Source organism: Canis lupus, chromosome 6, assembly GCF_048164855.1.
Source record: "Canis lupus baileyi chromosome 6, mCanLup2.hap1, whole genome shotgun sequence".
Classification (NCBI taxonomy): Eukaryota; Metazoa; Chordata; class Mammalia; order Carnivora; family Canidae; genus Canis; species Canis lupus.
Genome location: NC_132843.1, coordinates 76,517,683 through 76,539,325, shown reverse-complemented (window position 1 = coordinate 76,539,325; position 21,643 = coordinate 76,517,683). Strand labels below are relative to the sequence as shown.

Genomic DNA, 21,643 nt, shown 5'->3' with positions numbered 1-21,643 from the left:
AGTAATCAGGAGAATGTTGGGATATCCCCCACAAAATAAATTACAAATTGCCACATTTTGCGTCCCCTACCGCAGAGCAGGAAGCACAATAGCTGACAGATCTCTCGGGTTTCTGGAGGCAACATATCCACATGTAAGGATACCACTCCAGGTGATCTGTTGGGTGACCCAGAAGACTTCTTGCTTTGAATGTGGCCCAGAGCATGAGAGTTCCATAGCATAGCGGGTCCAGGCTACAGTGCAAGCAGCAGTGCTACCATTTGAGCCATAAAATCCAGCAAACCTGATTATGTTACAGGTGTCAGCAGAGGGAAAAGAGCCCCAGGGAAAGAGTCATAACACAGGCCTCTGGGATTCTGGAACAAGCAACATCTGTAGCAGAGCATGATATGCTTTTGAAAAATAGCTTCTGACACATTCCTGGACTCTGATAGAGAAGTAGTACTTGAACATGGGGTCCTAAGGGACTATGCATTTAGAGTAGCCCATTATAAACTGTGTTGTATCAGACCCACCAAGTCATAAAGTCAGATGGGACCAGTGACAGCAAGTTATAAGATGGTAATGGCACACCTGAGATCAAGTTTAAGCAGGGCCGAAGGGCATGGGTAAACTGCATGAACAGACATCCCAGACCCCATGTTACTCCCAACACTTGCACCAGTGCCCCTTCCACAGTCATACTTATGGCCATATGGAGGGTTTCACGTGACCAGATGAAGGGGGAGAAAAGGCCGATGCTTAGTGTGCAGATGGGCTGGCTTGTGAGTATAGGCAGAAAATGGATGGTGTCTGCATTTAGCCACATTTCAGGTGTGGTCTTAAAAGACAGTAAAATGGAAAAATCTTCTTAATAGTCAGAACTGTTAGCAGTGCACCTGGTCATTCATTTTGTGTGGAAAGAAAAGTAGCCTGAGGTTAGAATGTACATTGACTCATGGACAGGGGCCTGTGACTTTGCCATCTAGTCAGGGGCCAAGAAGGAAAAGAAGAGAAGATCGGAGATGAAGTTTGAGCTAGTCGTGATGGACTCTGGTAATAGGCAGAGAGTGTGAAGATTTTTTATGATAACCACAAGAGAGAATTTACCATGGAAGAGACACTGAACAACCAACCAGACAAAATGACTTACCTAGTTAATAGAGTTGGTGTGATGGACACATAAATGACATGTTGGTAGAGAGGGAGGCTATGTACGTAGGCCCAACAGAATAGACTCCCACTTGTAAGACTCAACTAGCTATTGCTGCTTCTGAATATCTGTTGTTGGTCTCAGCCACAGAGACCAATGCTGAGCTCCTGATGTGGCATTAGCCCTCAAGGAGACCAACCAGCCACTTGGTGACAAGTCAACTCCACGGGGACCTTTCCATTCTGGAAGGTTCAGGGGTTTATCTCCAAAGAGATAGATGATAGATAGATAGATAGATAGATAGATAGATAGATAGATAGATAGATGGGAGGGGCTTGCATTTCTGCCCTCAGACCCTCAGTCAGCACCGTAATCCAGGGGTTTACAGAACTCCTGATCCCCAGCCATGGAATAACATACAATATAGCACCCAACCCAGGGACTCAGTTCACAGTGAAGAAGGTGTGGGAGGGGTCCATAACCAGGGGACCCACTAGAATGGATAGTAAAAAGTGAGCTGTGAGCCACCAGCTATGACCAGGAGACCAACCAACTACAACAATGGGAGGTATAATTTGTCCCACTATCCTCCCTTTACTAAGTTTACCCTCAGAAGAAGAAGCCTCCAGAAACCATGGAGTAGCTAGCTGTTTCCTAAACTTGCCTGGAGTGATGGTCTTTGAGGCACAAAGGTGGATTGCTGTAGTCATGGAAACATGCTGCTGGGATCTCCTGCTACAAGGAGCAAAACTGAAGACAGGCCTAGTTGCTGCTCCGCTGGGTCCACCCCTGTGTTCTCATAGATGCCGTGTTTCCCACAAGCCTCTCCTCGCCAATGGCTAAGCATAATGAGGCTACAGAAGCAGGCCCATTCCAGTGAGATGAGGAATCCCTTTCACAGGTCACTCTGGGCAAGGACAACCCATCTTCCTGGCTGAGCTTTTCTTAGAGCTGAGCTGTAGTCTGAGACTTTTCTCACCCATTCCTCCTTTCCACTCCTTCTACTCAGGTCAAACCAGCATCTGCTCCTTCCCTCAGTAAATCTCTTGCATGTCTAATCCTGTCTTGGCAGCTGCTTCTAGGAGCAACCTGAACTAATACACTTACGTGCTTACAAAATACTTCAGAGTTTATGTTATTATACCACAGTGCAGATGCAGATGAAGAGCCTAGTTGTAAAGAGATTAGATGACTTGCCTGATATCACTGAAGCCCAAATGCACCTCAGACATCTTTCCAACATTCTTAGTTGGCATTTGAAAGAAAGGCTGTGTTGTAATACTAGAGAAATGCTTCTTAATTGGTTTGTTTCAGGAAAATAGGATTCTTCTACCCCAAATATGTCAGTAATTGGAAGTCTTTTGAAATGAGAATCTTGGACTCGTTTCCCTCTGTGTCTTCCAATTCCATGAGCTTATAGTTTTTCCCAGTAGATAAAGATTATTTTTTTTATTTATTTCTCTGGCTATTTGAAGAAATGGATCTCAGTGCTATAGACTAAAACTGTAGAATGATCCAGAAAAAAGAAGATTCTATTTTCAATATATTTCCATAATTTGCAGATTTGAAACCTACCAAGCTCTCCTATCCCTTTTCATCTCTTAACTTCATTTGGCTCTACAGGTTAGTCGAATCTGCCTTTATTGTTCTCAACCCCATACTCCACTAAACCTTCTCTAAAACTGACTCCTCTCCCCCTAGCATTTTCTATTATTTTACTGCTTTATTTCCTTCTTAGTGATTATTACTACATATTTTTGTGTATTTGTTTACTTATTGTCAGTAGTCTCCAGTAAAATGTAATATCTGATACTAGGCAGTTTTTCTTCTTCGTTATGCTTATAGTAGGTTTTTAATAAATTTTTTTGAATTAATCATTAACACAGAAAATACATACCTTGCTCCTTTGGCAGGACTCTTTCCCAAACTTTCCCCCCCTCTATTCCCTTGCCAGTCACCTTTTCATATAGGTAAAATCTGGTTAAAATAAACATACATTTTGAAGAAATAAGTAAGTTATTAAACATGCAGCTATGTGCTACACAAAAATAAATGTAAAGAGGTAACAGGATGGAGTGAGTGGGTGAGTACTTGAATTAAATAGTCAGGGACGATCTCTTTGAGAAAATTTGCAGAAAAAAAGCATTCTAGAGATTCATTTCAGAGTTCAAGAGACCCTTAGAAATTTCCAAAGTGGTTGTACCAATTTACACTTCCTCTCTCAATTTATGAAAGTACAGGGTGGGGAAAGAGCCCATGTAAAGGCCTAAGGCAAAAATGAACTTGGGGAGTGTGAGGAAGACAAGAGGAGAGAAGTGAGTGAGGGGGAGAGTGATCATAATGGTGCTAAGAAAGACAGGCAGCAGGATGAAGATCCCGTAGGCTTTTGTTAATCTGGGTAAGAGGATTGGAATTCAATGCGGAGATGGGAAGGCATTGAGGGGTCCTATATAAGAACTAACATAATCTTGTTCATATTTTAAAATGAATGAAAAGTAGAAACAATCCAATTCAGAAACAGGCAAAAGAGGAGTATTCTGGGAAAATAGTGGAGTAGGGAGTACCAGAAATCTTTCTCTAACCCAGACAATAACTTGCACTGGAAGAATCTGTCTGACATAATTATTTCGGAACTCTACAGTCTACTGGAGATTGAAACTTGCAAGGGAAGTCTCAAAGAGTAAATTGCAGTTTATTTTGCTCAATTTTGAATCTTAGCACAGTAGCAGCTACCCATCCCCCACCTCTCAGCCCTCTGGCAGGCAGCCGTGCATGTGTTTTGGATGTAGCTTGCAGGAGCCAGGGTGGGCCAAAGGACCTTGTGTTCCAAATGTAGATCTGTGTTCTGATCTCTGAGTGCTGCTTCTGATCACAAGAAGGCAGACAAAGAAGCAGTGGCCGTTGTTGTTGCACCTTCCCCTATTGTTGCAAGCCCCTCTCACTCTGGCCGAAGTGGTTTCCAGGGGGTTTAAAGTGATGGTGCCTTTCGCCCTTACCCCTTTCATTTTTCTTTTTCTCCTCTTGGGAGCCAAACATTGAAGAATAGATAATCCAAAAGCAACTACATATATAGGGGAATTTAGAAAGTCACCATGCAGGTCCAAGGAAAGGTGTATGCTCACAAAAGACTTGAGGTCTTAAGCTCCCACATTGGGCTGATCCTTGACACAGAGACAACCTACTACAATAAAACCAGAAACAAAAATGAAAACAAAATCCAGTAAATCTGAGCAATGAAGAGAATCTAATTTCGAGTTCCCATATTATGAGATTCAAATATCTACTTTTTGACAAAAAAAATCACAAGAGGTACAAAGGAAACAAGAAAGTATGGCTCATTTAAAGGCGGGGGGGGGGGGAACAAGCCAACAGAAGCTGAAAAACATTTGATGGTAGATCCACTAAATGATAATTTTAAAATAACTTCCTTAAAGATGCCCAAAGAACTAAAGGAAAACCTAGAGAAAGACAAGAAAAAGATGTACATATGACCTAGAAATACCAACAGTGACATGGAAACCCTATAAAGAAACAAGAAATTCTGCAACTGGAAAATTCAATAATTGAAATGAAAAATTCACTAGAGGGATTCAAAAATTTGAAGAGGCAGAAAAAATAATCCTCAATCTTGAAGATGGGACAATGGAAATTATTGAGTCTGAGGAACGGAAAGAAAAAAAATAATTGAAGAAAAATGAACAGAGCCAAAGAAACCTGTGGGATATCATAGAACATACCAACATATGCATTGTGGGAGTCTCAGAAAGAAAAGAGAGAATACTTAAAGAAATAATAGCAGAAAACTTTCCAGATGTAAGGAAAGACATGACTATAAATGTCCAAGAAGCTTGGTGAAATCCAAGTAGGATGAATTCAAAGAGACTCACACTAAAACACATTATAATCAAACATCAAAAGAAAAAGACAAAGAATTTTGAAAGCAGCAAGAGAAACAATTTATCACATACAAGGGATCCTCAATAATTGTCAGAAGATTTGTCATCAGAAACTTTAGAGATTAGAGGGAAGTAAGCTAATATGTAAAAAGTACTAAGAGAAAAAAGTGATTGACCCATAATCCTATATCTGTAAAACCTGTCCCTCAGAAGTGAGAGAGAAATTAATATGCTTCCAGATAAATAAAAGCTGAGGGTGTGTATTACCACTACCTACCCTGCAAGATAGCAACTCTAAGCTGTATGAAGAAACAAAGATCTCTCTAAAGGTAACTACATGAGGAATTATAAAGTTAGTATTATTGTAACAGTGGTGTTTACCTCCACTTTTTATTTTCTACATGATTTAAGAGACTAGTACATTTTAAAAAAACTATCGGTCTAAAAGCAACTACTATTGTAACTTTGGTTTGTAGCTCCTTATTTTGTTCCTTGTTTGTTTTTACATAATTTAAGAGGCTAATGCATTAAAAATTGTTAGTTTATGTTTTGGGGCACATAATGTATAAAGATGTAATTTTGTAACATCAACAACCTGGGGACAGAAGTGTTAAAGGAACATAGTTTTTGCACATTACTAAAGTTAAGCTAATATAAGTTCAAATGAAAGTGTTATAATTTTATGATTTTAAACTTTATCCTCAGATAACCACACGCACACACACACACACACAAAAAACAGCTAAAGAATACACACGAAAGAAAATGATAAGGGAATTCAAGTAATCCACTATGAAGAATTTCAATACAAAAGAAGACGGGAAATGAGGGATAAAAAAATGGATAAGGCATATAGAAACTAAAAAGCAAAATGGCAGATGTCTCTCCTTATCAGTAATTGCTTTAAATGTAAGTGAATTAATCTCCAATCAAAAGGATGGCAGGATTGGGGACATCTGGGTGGCTCAGGGATTGAGCATTTGCCTTCAGCCCAGGACCTGATCCTGGAGTCCCAGGATTGAGTCCCACATCGGGCTCCCCACATGGAGCCTGCTTCTCTCTCTTCCTGTGTCTCTGCCTCTCTCTCTCTATGTCTCTCATGAATAAATAATTTTTTTTTTTAAAAAAGATGGGAGGATGGATTAAAAAATGATCCAACTGTATATTGTCTACATGAGACTCCTTTTAGATCCAAAGACACAAACATGTTGAAAGTTAGAGTGTGGAAAAGGATATATCACGAAAACAGTAATCAAAGGAGAACAAGGATGGCTATACTATTATCATACAAAATAGATTTTAGTTCAAAAAAACTTATAAGAGACAAAGGACATTATGTATTAATAGTATATTAAGTATATATCAATCAAGGTTCAATACAATAAGGTGTAGCAATTATAAATATATATGCACCTAATAACAGATCACAAAAATATATGAAACCAAAACTGACAAAATTAAAGGGAGGAATAGAACTACAGTTATCTTTGAAGACTTTGTAGTTCACTCTTGATAATGGATGGAACAACTAGTTAAAAGTAAGGAAGCCGAGGACTTAACACCACAAAAAACTAGATCTACCATGTATAAAATAATCAACAACAACAGGATATACATTTCCTGAAGGGTATATGGGGCATTTTCCAAGGCTAAACCATGTTAGGCCATAAATTCTTACAACATATTTAAAGACAGATATCACACAAAGTATCTTCTCTGGCTGCAATGGGATGAAGTTAGAAATTAATACAGAAAGAAAAGTGGAAAATTCACAAATTTGTGGAAATTAAACTACATAGGGCAAAATATGATCCAGTAATTTCACTTCTGGATATTAATTTGAAGGAAATTAAATCACTATCTCATAAAGATGCCTGTACCTTCATGTTCATTGCAACACTATTCGCAATAGTCAAGACCAAGAAAAAAAAAAACCTAAGTGTCCACTGTTGGATGAATGAATAAAGAAAATGTGGTATACGTGTGTGTGTGTGTGTGTGTGTGTGTATGTGTGTGTGTGTATTTATATATGTATAATGGAATATTATTCAGCCATAAAAAGAAGGAAATCCTGCCATTTGTGACAACATGGGTGGAACTTGAGAGCATTATGCTAGCGAAATAAGTCAGAGAAAGACAAATATGATATGATTTCACTCATATGTGGAACTTAGACAAACACCAAATTCATAGAAACAGAGAACAGATTGATGATCACCTCAGGTGGGAGCTGGGGGGTTGGCAAAATGGGTGAAGGTGGTCAAAAGATATGAACTTCCAGTCCTAAGATAAATATGTCCTGGAATGTAAAGCACAGCATGGTAACTGTATAATATATTTGAAAGTTAAGAGAAACTGTATAATATATTTGAAAGCTAAGAGAGTAGGTCTTAAAAGTTCCCATCACAAGAAAAAAAAAATGATTGCAATGATACATGGTGCTGGATATTAACTAATTGTGGTAATCATTTTACAAAAAAAAAATATATATATATCAAATCATTGTGTTGTGTACCTAGAACTAATACAATGCTAGATGCCAATTATATATCAATTAAAGAAATGTCCAAAGATAGACAATCCCCTGTATATGTTCTACAGGAATATTTGATAGAAAAATTCAGATAAGTAGGCACACTAATGGTTATGTATTTATGTATAAAACAGTGGTTCAAGAGTTTATATATTAACTAATTTTCAGTAAAGTACACACTTTATTTTTACTTATTATTATTTTAATTCCAGTATAATTAGTATACAGTATTAGTTTCAGTATTAGTTTCTATGTAGTTATTCAACAATTCTATACATTATCCAGTACTTGTCATTATAAGTATACTCTGAATCCTCTTCACCTATGTCACCCATTCACACACCTGGTAACCCCTAATTTGTTCTTGAAGTCCACATTATTAAATAGCCCATCCACCTCACTTAAATTTAGAAAACTGATTAAGCCTTCAAAGTGGTTGAATTATCTTCAATTTATTCAATTGATAATTAATAAGCTAATTCAAAGCTAACCAATAACAGGGATATTTAGATAGATTAAACAATGACCTTAACAGTTCATTAATTTTAAAAATGTAGAACCAAATTTATAGAAGTATTATACAAAATTGCTTACAATTTGCAAATAAGAAATAAAATAAACCAAAAAAACCCATAATCACCCAGTGAAGTTACATTTTCATTACTAATTTTTGTATTTACTGTTTGAGTGGAGTGCTTAGTGTTGGGTTCTCAATTATTTTGATGCAAGACAACAATATAGGTTGACCTCTCAAGTTTAAAGAAATGACAATGAATGCACTGAGAAGTAAGCAGTGAGAAAATGTGGAGGAGTCATCAGGAATAAGGCTCCATGAGCTCTTGGCCTCACATGTGTGCAAATAACTTAGCAAAATAAAAAAGCTGTACTGTTCATATGGCCTAGATTTCAAGAAAACAACTAATTTGATTGAGTGCAAAGGATAGAGAAAAAGTGAGAAAAAATAATCTTCTGATACAGGAGATTATAAATGGAACTTACAACCTACATCATAGGTTTTCTTTTTCTTTTTTCATCATAGGTTTTCTAAACAGTGAAATTAACATAGTTAAAGACCTTATAAAAATATATATAAAAAATAAAAACCTTATATTAGTACATCCTTGCTTAACCTTTGATTGACATACTTGATAGTCATCATGGGCATATTTTACTTCCATTGTACTATCTAATTTTGTTTTCTATTTGAATTTTCACTGAATCCATCCTCTTAGGATAAATGTGGAAATTTTTGGTGGTTTTAATGCTAATTTTATTATTCTATCTTCCACTATCTTTGAATACCTATACCTGGGACATTATTAAACCTGTTTCTTGGGCCCTACTCTTTTCTGTCATTGTATTCTTAAAAGAGTTAACCTTTAGGTATGTGAGGTATTCTGTGGGAGTCTTTTTAGGAGCATGCATTTCAGTGCTGGACAAGACTTCAAAAATACAATGGTGTTACGTGACTGTTTCCTATTAATGTTTTGTGTTTTAATGCTGGGTACTTCATCCTTCCTCTGGAAATTTTTAGGCCTGTTTCCTGTAAAGACTCACAGTTGGCCTGATTTGTCGTGTCGTAAGTAAGAGATTAGGGACAATCTCATTTTCTCACTGTTGCCACTGGGTGAGGGCTGTGAGCTGATCCTTCTTTAGCTTCCATTAAATACACTCTGGTTTCTAGAACCAAAGACTAATAGGAAAAGAGCCTCACAGCTACTTTCAGTTAGTATTTTCGTATGCAAAAGGTTTTAGGAGGATTCATGGAAATAAGAGGAGTAGAAGTAGGAGCAATGAAGCAAAAGTACAGGAAGAAATGTTTAGGTCTGCAAAGCAAAGGGGTTGGCGTTCACAGTTTTATAAACCTGCCTCTGGGAGGCAGTAGGGTGTAGAGGTTGAGTATGGCTTCCCATTGACTTCAAACCAACTCTCACCATTTCCTAGCCCTGTGATCTGTACCTTGGTTTATTCTGTGAGATAAGTGTAATAGTAACGCCTCCCCATAGGGTTTTTGTAAGGATTAAATGAGATGCTTCCCGCCGAGCCCTTTCAATTGTGTCTGGTACAGAATAAACGTTCAGTAAAAGTTAGCTTTCTTATTATGGAATAGGCTGTCTGCTTTTGTAGGTTCCCTATCAGAGGAATTTAAGCGGAGCTGGAATAATAAATTGGTAGGGGTTTTATAGATTAAGATTTAAGCATTGGATAGCCCCTTCAACCCCTGAGATTTTCTGTTTCTATCATTTTGTTTCCAGTGAATATCAAGGTATCTTTCATATATGACAAAGGTAGTATGAACCTGTATATCATGCTTTTTTCCTGGTAGTACAATTCGGATGGTACAGTCTCCTAGAGGCAATCTATGACTCCGAGTAGGGCAAAGAACATCACTGCTTCAGTGAAGTCCACATGCTGACTTCATGGAGCAAACCTACTACAGATGCCAGAGACCTGAGCAAATAAACTGAGTTCAATCCAGGGAAAACACGAAGAAATGCTTCTTTTGATAATCTAGAATCTTTCATATTTGATGGCAAAAATCAAAAAGTCCTAACACTCCTTGTTGGTTAAGACATAAATGAGAAATCAGCAGTAATACATTCATTGTTCCTGGGAGTATAAGTTGTGACATAAATCTGGCAACATCTATTAGAATTTAAAATACATATACTCTTTGGCCTACCAACTCCACTTTTGAATAGCTTTACTAGAAATATAATCATCGTTTTTCAAGGCCACATTAAACAATATTTGGTGCAGCATTGACTGTGATGGCCAAAGAATGGACACAATCTCATTATCTATCAATAGGGCAAGAGTTAAATGTAGTACATTTTTGCTATGGAGAATTATGTGACTGTTTAAAAGAAGGATTTCGACTTCTATTGACTTGAGATGTTCATGATGGAATCTTAGTTCCAGCACAATGTGTACAGTATTATCTAATATTTGGAACAGCAAGCAAATGAAAAACTTCCAAATACCTTTGAATGTTCTTATATACGTATAAGGGGAGAGGTGAGGACCATCACATGCCAGGTTGCTGACATAGGTCACCTCAGGACGGAGGCTGGGAAAGAATCAGTTGTTTCCCATATATGTTAATGCGTCACAGAATACATATTGCTTTTCAGAATGAAAAACTTTAAAAATGTTTTAATTAAAGGACTTCATAATTACAAAAATGTACCTACCCTGCAGATTCCTTGAGAGAGCTACTTTCTATCTTTATATGTATTCATTTCTTCTTCTTTGCCCCTGACCCCTACTTTCTTTCTTGCCCCTTTTCATCCTCCACGTCCCCTCAAAAGAACAAAGGTATTTTTGTGGAAGTGGGAACATATTACAAGTCGAGTGTTTTATGAACCTGGAAGTGTACATTTCCCCCCTTTTCCTCTCATGCACGAAGAATTTACTGCAAAACTTTTTAAGCAGAATAGAATCCCCCTGGTGTCCTCCCCCCATTAGTGGAGCTCTAACATTTTAAGTGAAATGGAATTTCCTGATTATGCTTTGAAGACAGAACACAAAAACAATATGCCTAAAAATATATGTATATTTAAAGTATATAATAAAGACACCTATTAAAAAACATATACAACATGTAATATATATGAAGTGCAGTGGCAGTATTTCTTCTTATGGTCAGCAACAACGGCCAGTGCTCTGAAAGAAAGGTCAAATTTTTTGACTTCAGCTTAATGTGAGCAAGGGCAAAAAAAAGAATAAAATATATGAATTAGTCAAAATAAAGGACAAATAAAGCTAAGATTTTTGTCATGTGCTTTCAAGGTCTACCATGTCTGGACTCGCATATTTTACTTCCACCTGAATAATGGAATGTCACTGGGTACGCGTAACTCTGTGACCAAGGTAGTCTGGTAACTCTCGGTTTATGATACCAACAGTGGCATCATGTCACCTGATGTCCCAAAGTCAGACGCTCATTCTTCATCAGGGGTAGGTAGATCAAATCAAGAGCTATTTCTCAAAGAAGATTGTTATTGCTAAAAATAGGTAGTGTAGAAGGCAAGCTGAGCATGTTTTCCCCAGTGTTTGCGACCTCTTAGAAGTATGAAGCTTTTTTGGCAAGTCTGCTAAATGGATGGGAACAGCATGCTTACGTGTGATGCGTGTTACTTCCAAAATCAAAAGATGTTTACTACACATGGTGTCTCTTTCTTTATGGTAGAGGGTGAAAAGGTATCGGGACTTCTCTTTCCCTTTGGAGAGGGTATGTAGACATGCTCAATTTCACTGGATCTCCAGAAATTTTACTGAGGCAGCAAATCTCTGCATTTTCCTGGAACTAAGATCCTATCCCTTGGCACACAAGTCTCTTGTCAAGGCTTCTTGCACAGCTGCCACTACGTGCTTCCTAGACCCTTATCAGCATGTTGTCATCAATAGAGGGGACTGTATGAACTCCTGTGGGATGGAGAGACAATACATATCCATGGATTCAGTAGTGGCAGTGAGTTGTCACCACTGTGGAAGAAGACAGTGAAGGTGTCCTGCTGTCCTGCCAGGTGAATGGCAACTACTTCTGTGCCCTCTGACTGTCAGTATAGACCAAAATACTTACCACTTCAGTAGCTCTGGCATCCAATGTGCCAGTGGCATCGATTTGTTCCAGGAAAAAGACACATCTGTAGCAGCTGCTATAAAGTAGAGCCACATATGAATAGAAAACAATGATTTATATATTCTATAAAACATTTACATGGGATAGGAATTTTAGACAATTGGTTACTTACATTTTTATTTCTTTTTTTTTTACATTTTTACTTCTAGAATAGTTTTCTTCTCTGATGCTTGTGTTCATTAATTTGAAAGTTTTGAGAGTAAGTCACATTTGATACAAATTAATAGTAATGGAATTTAACATATAGAAAATAAATATAATCTAGGGCACTTTTATGTCATCTGGTTCATATTCCTATGTGACTCTAGAAGGTCATTATGAAATAGCTGGTTTTAAAAGCTATTTTGAAATAACTAAATGGGTGTAAAAAGTGTAACTCTTACAATATAAATTATTCTTTTTTTTGCTTTCATTTATTTTCTGGTTTATTTTTCAAACATGTAATTAAAATGTTAAAGTTAGATCAGATAATGAACTTTATCAATTTTAAGAAGCATTGTAGTGTTAGGGCAGAGGTCATTTCTCTTGAATAATAAAAAATCTGGTTGTTATTTCCCTAGACCTTAAACATAATGCAATTCCATACAACAGAATAGGTTTCTCCCCTGTGAAAGATGAATGCAGTCATTTACCTGTGTACTTTTTATGAAAATACACTTTTCATACTGGTAATCTTTTGTGATCTGATATTATGAATGCTTCTTCCTTGTTAAAAGGGCTTCTAACTAGATACAGTTGGATTATTAAGTAATAGTAATAATAATCTTTCATTATTTCTGTTTCCAATTCCCTTGTTTTCAATTACAACCCCTGGTCATAAAAATGCAAATTTAATATGCAAATTATAGTCACTTAAAAATATATTCACAGGAGATTTAGGTGAAAACACAACTGCCTTTCACATAATTCAAAAATGAAAATCATACCATTTTGCAAAATAATATCTATAATTTTTTTCTTTAGAAAAAGTATATATGCGTAAACAAGTAACTCTGATCTGTCTGGAGATCCTGACATCTGTGAATAAAAAGAATTCGAAATTGAAAATTTATTTTTATTTTTATTTTTTTTAATTTTTTATTTATTTACGATAGTCACAGAGAGAGAGAGGCAGAGACATAGGCAGAAGGAGAAGCAGGCTCCATGCACCGAGAGCCCGATGTGGGATTCGATCCCGGGTCTCCAGGATCGCGCCCTGGGCCGAAGGCAGGCGCTAAGCTGCGCCACCCAGGGACCCCCGAAATTGAAAATTTAGATGAATGAAACGCAGTGCATAGAAACTCACAGCTTCAGTGAATCTGTACAGACTTCATCTTGAGCTATGCAGGGATTAAGCAATGGCTAAACAAACGCTTTAAAATACCTAGAACACAGAACTTTTATAAAAATGCCAAATATGTAGGCCCTGAAAGTGTTGTCAATAATGTCAATCATGGCTATACTGACTTAACAAATATTTACTGAACACCTACTAGGTGCTGAACTGTATTAAATGCTGGGGATTCAAAGATGAAAAAGTCATAAACTCTGTTCCTAAAAAGCTTACCTATCTACTTAGAGAGAAGCATATAACAAATGGAATTCAGCATATGGCAATAGCGATGTTAAAATGGTTATGGCCATTAGAGGAGAGCCTGACAGATTTGCATGAAAAAGTTGGTAAAGTTTCCACAGAGGATGTGGATTTTGAGCATTAAAAGATATAAAGATACGATAAATATACTACATGTTGGTATTCAGAACATTGTTTAAGCACGGTCTTAGAGATATAGCAGGGTGAAATGTGTCCGTTACCTACTGCTCTATGGCAAAGTTCCTAAATGTCAGTGACTTAAAACAAAAATCATTTATTATTGTAGGTAATGCATCCATAAAGACTCTGAATTTCCACAGAAAGGCAATTACTTTATTCTCTATTCCATGTGAAAGCCTTACACTAAAGTTAGTTGTTTCTTTCTCTAGACAAGAGATCAACAAACTTTGGTCCACAAGACAAATCTGGTCTGCTGTCCATTTTTGTAAACCGAGGCTTATTGGAACACAACCATGTCCGTTTCCTTACTCCATTGTCTATAGCTGCTTTTCCACTACGACAGCAGATCTGAGTAGTTGCAACAGAGACTGTATGACTCCCAAAGCTGACAAGCACTACACACCCCTATTCTAGACCAGATGATGGAAATGTGGCTACAGAGCACTTGAAATGTGGTTGCTGTGACTGAGATACTCAATCCAACATTTTATTTAATTTTAATTACTTTAAATTTAAATAGCTACGTGTACCTAATGGCTACATATTAGTCCATTTTTAAACAGTAAGTTCCCTGAAGCCAGGGGTAATTTTTGGAGATCTTTTTTACCCAAAGATGTTCTATCATGCCCAGTATACACCTCTACACTTAGCAGATTCAATAACTGTCTCAACAAATATTTATTGAATTAAATTTATCATGATTTTTTTTTTTTACCTTATTTTAGTCAAGCTTTACCTAAGACAGAAAGCTAAAATATTTTTCCCAGGATAATTATTATTGAGCTCAGCTCAAATACCCAAAAGCTTCTTCAAAATATCTCTACATGTTCTAGTCTGCTGGAATTTTTCCTTCTGAAAAAGCAGTTATTTTTGAGAGTCTAGTCCATAGCATGGAGAATCCAACCAAAGCTTTGGCCGCTATCTCAGATAGGGCAAGGCCCTTCCTCTCCAGGTGGTTCCTTCTTGGAGATGTTATTAAACAAAGCAAAAATTTTTTTTAATATATCAAAGGAAGGGGCAGCTTTGCCAGACCAAACAAAGATGTTCTTATATTTTCCCAGAGGCAGGGGCCTTCTTGCCATATATTTGCATAACTAAATGATTATCACTCAAAGGACAGGGCAGAGTGAAGTTGCTTCAAGGCTACTCGTTTTGCTTGTTTATTTGTTTGGTCTGTATTACAGGTGCTTTAAGGAATGACACTTAGCTGCTTTTTCTACTCTAGAAGAAGGATAGATAGACTGATAGAAAGGATGAAAGAAGAGGAGAAAGAAGAAAAAGGAAAAAAGAAAAATTAAAAATGCTTTGCTAGGATAGTCATAATTTTTCCCCCCATTTTGTGGATGTTCTCCATTGGTTTATTCAATTCTCAATTGATGACCCTTTACTTCTGCCCCCAACCCCCATTTTCACTGTTACAAATAACTGCAGTCTACATATATCTTTGTGTACTTGATAGGATTTTTTTCTGTAGGATGCTGTTAGATCCAAAATGGCTTTTACTTGGGCCAGCCCAAGTTACTAACCCAGAGCTTACTACCTAACCTAATTGCAGTTTCAACCTCCCCCAGAAATATGTCTCAGCCTGTCAATCAGGAATTTTTTGATAAGCACCACTGAGGTAATCTGTGCCTTGCGCCCTCTCCAACCCCCAAGGGAAGATGAGGTAATCTGCCTAGTAAGACCCCCCACCTCCTGCCCTTCCCCCTAACATAAGGTGATCTTGCTTGGAACAGTCTTTTCTTCTGTTTACAACTTCCTCACCCACCTTCCTTCCTATAAAAACCCATCATTTTGTATGACTTCCCAGAGTGCCCTTCTACTTGGTGGGTGGCATGCTGCCTGATTTGTGAATCATTCAATAAAGCCAATTAGACCTTTCAATTTACTCAGTTGAATTTTGTTTTTTAACAACAGGTTAAGAGTATAAACATTTTATACTGGATAGGGTACCAAATTGCCTTCCTATTGCCGCATTAAAAAAAAATCCCATATTTTGGTTTTCTCTTGGGAAATTGGAAGTTTGGCCATTCTGGGCCTACATTCTTACCACATTTCAACGAACTGCAATTGAGCAAGAGCTGCAGCCTTTAGACCGGAGCCTATGTGGTCCAGTTCACCATGGTCCCCATGCCCCCACTGACTGTTTCTTTGAGGTATGTAGAGGCTTCCTGAGCCTCTGAGTTTGCAACTCCTGCCTTAGCACCTAGCTGGAAAGTAATGAATTCAAAATAAATAAGTGACTATTTTCAAAATAACTAGGAAAAAATAAAAAGGACATTCTATCCTCCCCTACGTGTCCTGTAGTTTTAGAAGTTTGGAGAAAGTGGGTAAATATATAGAAGATTTTAAGAATCCAAGTTGAGTTTGAAAGCCAAGTTGATGTTAATCAGCAGTAAGATATGGAAACTATGACATGGGCATTATGAGATAATCTATTCTGACACCACTCTTCCTCTGCGTAAGTGTTGAAGTGCAGATTTCTTCTCTGATATGGTCTGAGGAACCGAGGGAGCAGAGTAGGACTAACTCAATTGCCTTATGAAGAAAAACACTATAGTAATCAGTTCAAAGCTAGACCTCTAGCTTTTTTCAAAAAAAAAAGCTTTTTTGAGTATAGCTGACACACAACGTCATTAGTTTCAGGTCTACAACAACAACACGGTGATTCAGCATCTCTGTGTGTTGTGCTCAGCTCGCCCCAGCCTGTGGCGTGGCGGTTTCTGATGGTGTCATCAAAGTGTTCAATGACATGAAGGTGCGTAAGTCTTCAACACCAGAGGAGGTGAAGGAGTGCAAGAAGGCAGTACTTTTCTGCCTGAGCGAGGACAAGAAGAACATCATCCTCGAGGAGGGCAAGGAGATCCTGGTAGGTGATGTGGGCCAGACTGTAGATGACCCCTACGCCACCTTTGTCAAGATGCTACCAGACAAGGACTGCCGCTATGCCCTCTATGACGCAACCTATGAGACCAAGGAGAGCAAGAAGGAGGACCTGGTGTTTATATTCTGGGCGCCTGAGTCTGGACCCCTTAAGAGCAAAATGATTTATGCCAGCTCCAAGGATGCCATCAAGAAAAAGCTGACCGGGATCAAGCATGAGTTACAAGCAAACTGCTACGAGGAGGTCAAGGATCACTGCACCCTGGCAGAGAAACTGGGGGACAGTGGCGTCATCTCTCTGGAGGGCAAGCCCTCCAGCCCCCTGCCTGGAGCATCTGGCAGCCCCCGACCTGCCCATGGGGGTTGCAGGCTGCCCCCTTCCTGCCAGACGGTAGGGGCTGGGGGGATCCCAGCAGGGGGAGGGCAATCCCTTCACCCCAGTTGCCAAACAGCTCCCTCACCCCCTGGACCTTCCTCCTCCCTCTATCCCTGACGGTTCTGGCTTTCCCAAACCGCTTTTGATCTTCTGATTCCTCTTGGGTTGAAGCAGACCAAGTTCCCCCCAGGCACCCCAGTTTGGGGGGGGGTGTATTTTTTTTTTAATGACACTCCAGTTCCCCACCTGTTCCTCCCTTTTCCCATGCTGCCAACTTCTAACCACAATAGTGACTCTGTCTTGTCTGTTTAGTTCTGTGTATAAATGGAATGTTGTGGAGAAGACCCTTCCTTGCGCTACCTGGTTCCCCTCCCCTTGTCCCCTGGTCTTGGCACTCATGGAAACAGGACCAGTAAGGGACCTTCAATTAAAAAAAACCAACAACACACACAACAATAAAAAGGCTCACTAAAAAAAAAACAAAAAACAAAAAACAAAAAACAAAAACATTGTGTTGTGTCACCATACGACACAATTACAATGTCATTGACTCTATTCCTGATGCTGCACCTTTTAGCCTCGTGACTTACTCATTCCATAACTGGTCTCCTGTACCCCCCACTCACCTTTACACACTCTGTCCATCCCTCGCACCCCTCCCCTCTGGCAACCATCATCAGTTTGTTCTCGGCCTTTACAAGTCCAATTCTTTTGGCTTGTTTGTTTATCCATTTGTTTTGTTTTTCAGGTTCCACATAGGAGTGAAATCATGGCACCTGTCTTTCTCAACCTGTTTCACTTAGCATAAGAAGTAAAACACTACTGTTACTAGTTCAACGTCAGAGCTCTTCCTTAAAAAATAGAAAGCTAGTTCAACTTATTTGAAAACATAGTTATTTTGGTGATGACACAAATAAATACATGTAAATAAGATGTAAGATAATGCAGGGAATAGGAAGTGCTTTTTCTCCCCGCCAGCGAGGGTGCTGGTGTAAAATTGTTACGCATTAGTAACTTGGACTACGTCTTTGCCAAAAGAACCATGTCAGATCATCTGGCAAAGTCCTTTTAGCCCCTAAATAGTTTCCTGTGGTACCGCTTCTAATTCCTGAGAGCCCATCTGGGCTTCAGTTCTCAACAGGGTTGTGGGGGTGAGAGGGAGTGGGGGTGGGAGAGGCTTGGAGAGTCCTATGGTGGGATCTCTCTAGCAGATAGCACTGATGGCAGCATTTGCAGAAAAATGAGAGGAGTGAAATGTTGAGGTGGGCCTAGAAAGGACACGCAAGAAGGGGAGAGATGTGAGATCAGCACTCCGGTTGTGTGGGCAGGAGCACTGTAAGTTTTTGTATGAGTAGTAGTTACGCACTGCTCACATCTGCCTTTGAGAAAACAGGCAATTCAGATAAAGGGGGTGCTGTTGACTGTCAGCCTCCAGCTGCTGGGCCTTCAGGATATATACTCAGTGGTTGGGCTGATGCCATGCTCTTCCTAGGGAGCCGCCAGCTAGTAGGTGAGCACCAAGTGGGCACTAAGACCTTGCCACGTCTGCCCAACATGGGGCTCCTCTAACAGGGAGAGATTTCCTCCAAGCTCCCCATTGGGTTGGCCAAGACTTTGTCAGACCTGCCTGCTGCTTTCACATTCTCCTTGTAAAATTTTCTTTCCTTTCCCTCGAAACTTTCATGTTTCAATCAACATCATGTTCTGAAAGCTGCCCCTGCCTAATTCTGCATCCTTCTGCTTTTATTTTTCACTGGTATTATTCCCCAATAAACTGCTCACTCTCCTATCTCTCTGTCGGCATCTGCTTCCTGCAGGACCCAAGAGACATAGTAATTATCAGTTGTCTGTAAAATCAGTATCCCTAAGAAAGGTACTTACTTATATATATATAAGTATATATATATTTAAACATTCACTAAGTAAATCTGATGCAAGCGCTATCAAGCGTAAGAGAGTAAATTAGCTATGCAAATGCTGAGACTTTTTTTCCAGAATTAATCATATACTTCTAATCTGCTTAACATTCTTCATTTCTTTTAATGGCAAAAGGAAATAAGTGTGCATTTTCAGCTTTTTTATTATCATTTCAGAAGAACCATTTACATAATGTTTTCTTCATATTATTTCTTAGCAATATTCTTGATATGTTGATGATGTTTAAATTGCACAGGACATTCGCATGCACCTGTTCTTGTTTCAGATTGTAATATTTACTAAAATGAAGGGTGTGTAGATTTTAGATTTACATTCTGCTATCCTTTAATGTCCATAAACCCAACATCTCCATACTTCTCATTGGAATTGAATCCTTAAGGTACTTACTTAAAAATTGTTTTCCCTCTTGTTAATTATGAGTTTTCTACTTTTTTACTGAAACATTTTAGACAAAGTCTATCACTGGCTCATTGATAGGCATCTAAAGAATTGATTTGATGAGATCATAATGAGATATCACTTCCCACCTGTTAAAATGGCTTTTGTCAAAAAGATAACAAGTATTGATGAGGATGTAGAGAAAAAAGAACCCTTGTGCACTGTTGGTGGGAATGTAAATTGGTGCAGTCCTTATGAAAAACAGGGTGGAGATTCCTCAAAATAATTAAAAATAGGACTACCATATGATCCAGCAATTCTACTTCTGGGTATTTATCTAAAGAAAATGAAATCACTGTATCAAAAATATATCTGTATCCCCATATTCATTACAGCATCTTGTCTACAGTCAAGACACAGAAACAACCTGTCATCAACAGCTGAGTGAATAAGGAAAATGTAGGGTATACGTATATGGAACAGTATATGTTATACAATGGAGTATTGGTGTGTATATGGCATAGTGTAGTGGTATAGAGTGGAATACTGTTCAGACATAGACAGCCCTTGAGGCATTATGCTAAATGAAATAAGTCAGCGAAAGACACTGCATGATCTCACTTACATATGGATCTAAAAACAAAACAAAACAAAAAACTCATAGGTACAGATAACAGATTGGTGTTTGCCAGAGGTAGGGGTTGGGGATGGGTGGGTAAAATGGGTGAAGGTAGTCAAAAGTACAAATTCCCAGTTATAAGATAATGGATGCAATGTATACATGACATGGGGAGGTGTAATGTATAGCTAGGTGATTATAATTAACGATACTCTATTATATATTTGAAAGTTGCTAAGTGAGTAGATCTCAAAAGTGCTCATCATAAGACAAAAAATCTAATCGTGTGTGCTGACGGATGCTAGCTAAACTTTATCGTGGTGATCATTTTGCAGTGTATACATATATTAAATCCTTATGTTGTGTGCCTAAAACTGGTACAATATTATACGTCAGTTATATCTCAATAAAAGCAAGTTTTTAAAAAAGAATTATTCTGATGCAAAGCTGTATACATATAAAAGACCGAAAGCAAACCTCAGAAGTAGATTTTTTTTATGTTGACTGCATTTGTTTTCCACATTTATGTTCACTGCAAGTAGCCATAGGCATCTGTAAGTGATGTGTTAAAAAAAACAACAAATGATTTATGTATTTGTATTTAAACAGGCTCTGGGGATAGCTGAGCTTCAGTGGGTGCAGGAAACAAAGTATGGATCTAATCTGAATGATGCCTCTTAAGGACACATAGTATATTTTATTTTTTTTCTTTTTGCTCCAAGGCAGCAAACAAAATGTCAACAATCTATTCTATCAAATGATTGATTGATTAAAGGAGTTAAGATAATGCTTGATAGAGGATTTGATAAAATCTTTCCTTTTTAGGTCCAAGTTATCCTTTCAATGTTTATTTATGTTTTCATGTTTTTGTTTTTTTTAAAATAAGGGTATATACAGCCTTTGTTTCAAAAGGCATGCTTTAGGGGTGCCTGGTTGGCTTAGTCAGTAGAATATCTGACTCTTGATCCCCAGGGTCATCAGTTCAAGCCCCATGCTGGGCATGGAGCCTACTTAAAGAAGGTGTGGCATATATACATATATTCCAGTCATAAAAATTGAGGAAATCCTGCCATTTGTGACAAATGGATAAACCTTGAGAGCATTATGCTAAGCAAAATAAGCCAGATAAATACAAATGCTGTATGAGCTTACTTCCATGTGAAATCTAAAAACAAAACAAAAAATTCAAACTCATAAAAAAAAAAAGATCAGATTTGTGGTTACCAGAGGTGGCAAGAGGAGGAGGGGATTTGAAGAAATGTGGTCAAAAGGTATAAACTTCCAGTTACCAGATAAATAAGTACTGGGGTGTACCGTATGAGATGGTGACTATAGCTAATACTGCTGTAGGGTGTATAGGAAAGTTGAGGGTAAATCGTTAAGAGTTCTTACCACTAAGGAACTTTTGTCTGTTTTCTTTTTCTTTTTTCTTTTTTCTTTTTTTTTTCTTTCTCTTTTTCCTGCATCTATATGAGGTGATAGATCCTAGC

General features: G+C 38.1%; 2 protein-coding genes across 2 annotated transcripts in view; one reads left to right on the top strand and one right to left on the bottom strand.

Annotated features, from left to right (window-relative positions):
• LOC140635953 (uncharacterized) overlaps window positions 1–21,643 on the bottom strand; it is an 83,795-nt gene that overhangs the window by 6,995 nt on the left and 55,157 nt on the right. The window lies entirely within an intron of this gene.
• On the top strand, window positions 16,660–18,041 carry LOC140634797 (cofilin-1-like). Its single transcript, XM_072828499.1, has 2 exons — window positions 16,660–17,233; window positions 17,967–18,041. The coding sequence occupies exons 1-2, from the start codon at window positions 16,712–16,714 to the stop codon at window positions 18,024–18,026; spliced, it is 582 nt and encodes a 193-aa protein (XP_072684600.1). The 5' UTR covers window positions 16,660–16,711; the 3' UTR covers window positions 18,027–18,041.

What these genes read in the sequence shown, in the direction of transcription:
- LOC140634797 (XM_072828499.1), top strand. Translation starts at nt 16,712, where the DNA reads ATGAAGGTGCGTAAGTCTTCAACACCAGAGGAGGTGAAGGAGTGCAAG. An exon ending in TGCCCCCTTCCTGCCAGACG is followed by an intron (nt 17,234 to 17,966) that starts GTAGGGGCTGGG and finishes TTTGTTTTTCAG; the next exon opens with GTTCCACATAGGAGTGAAAT.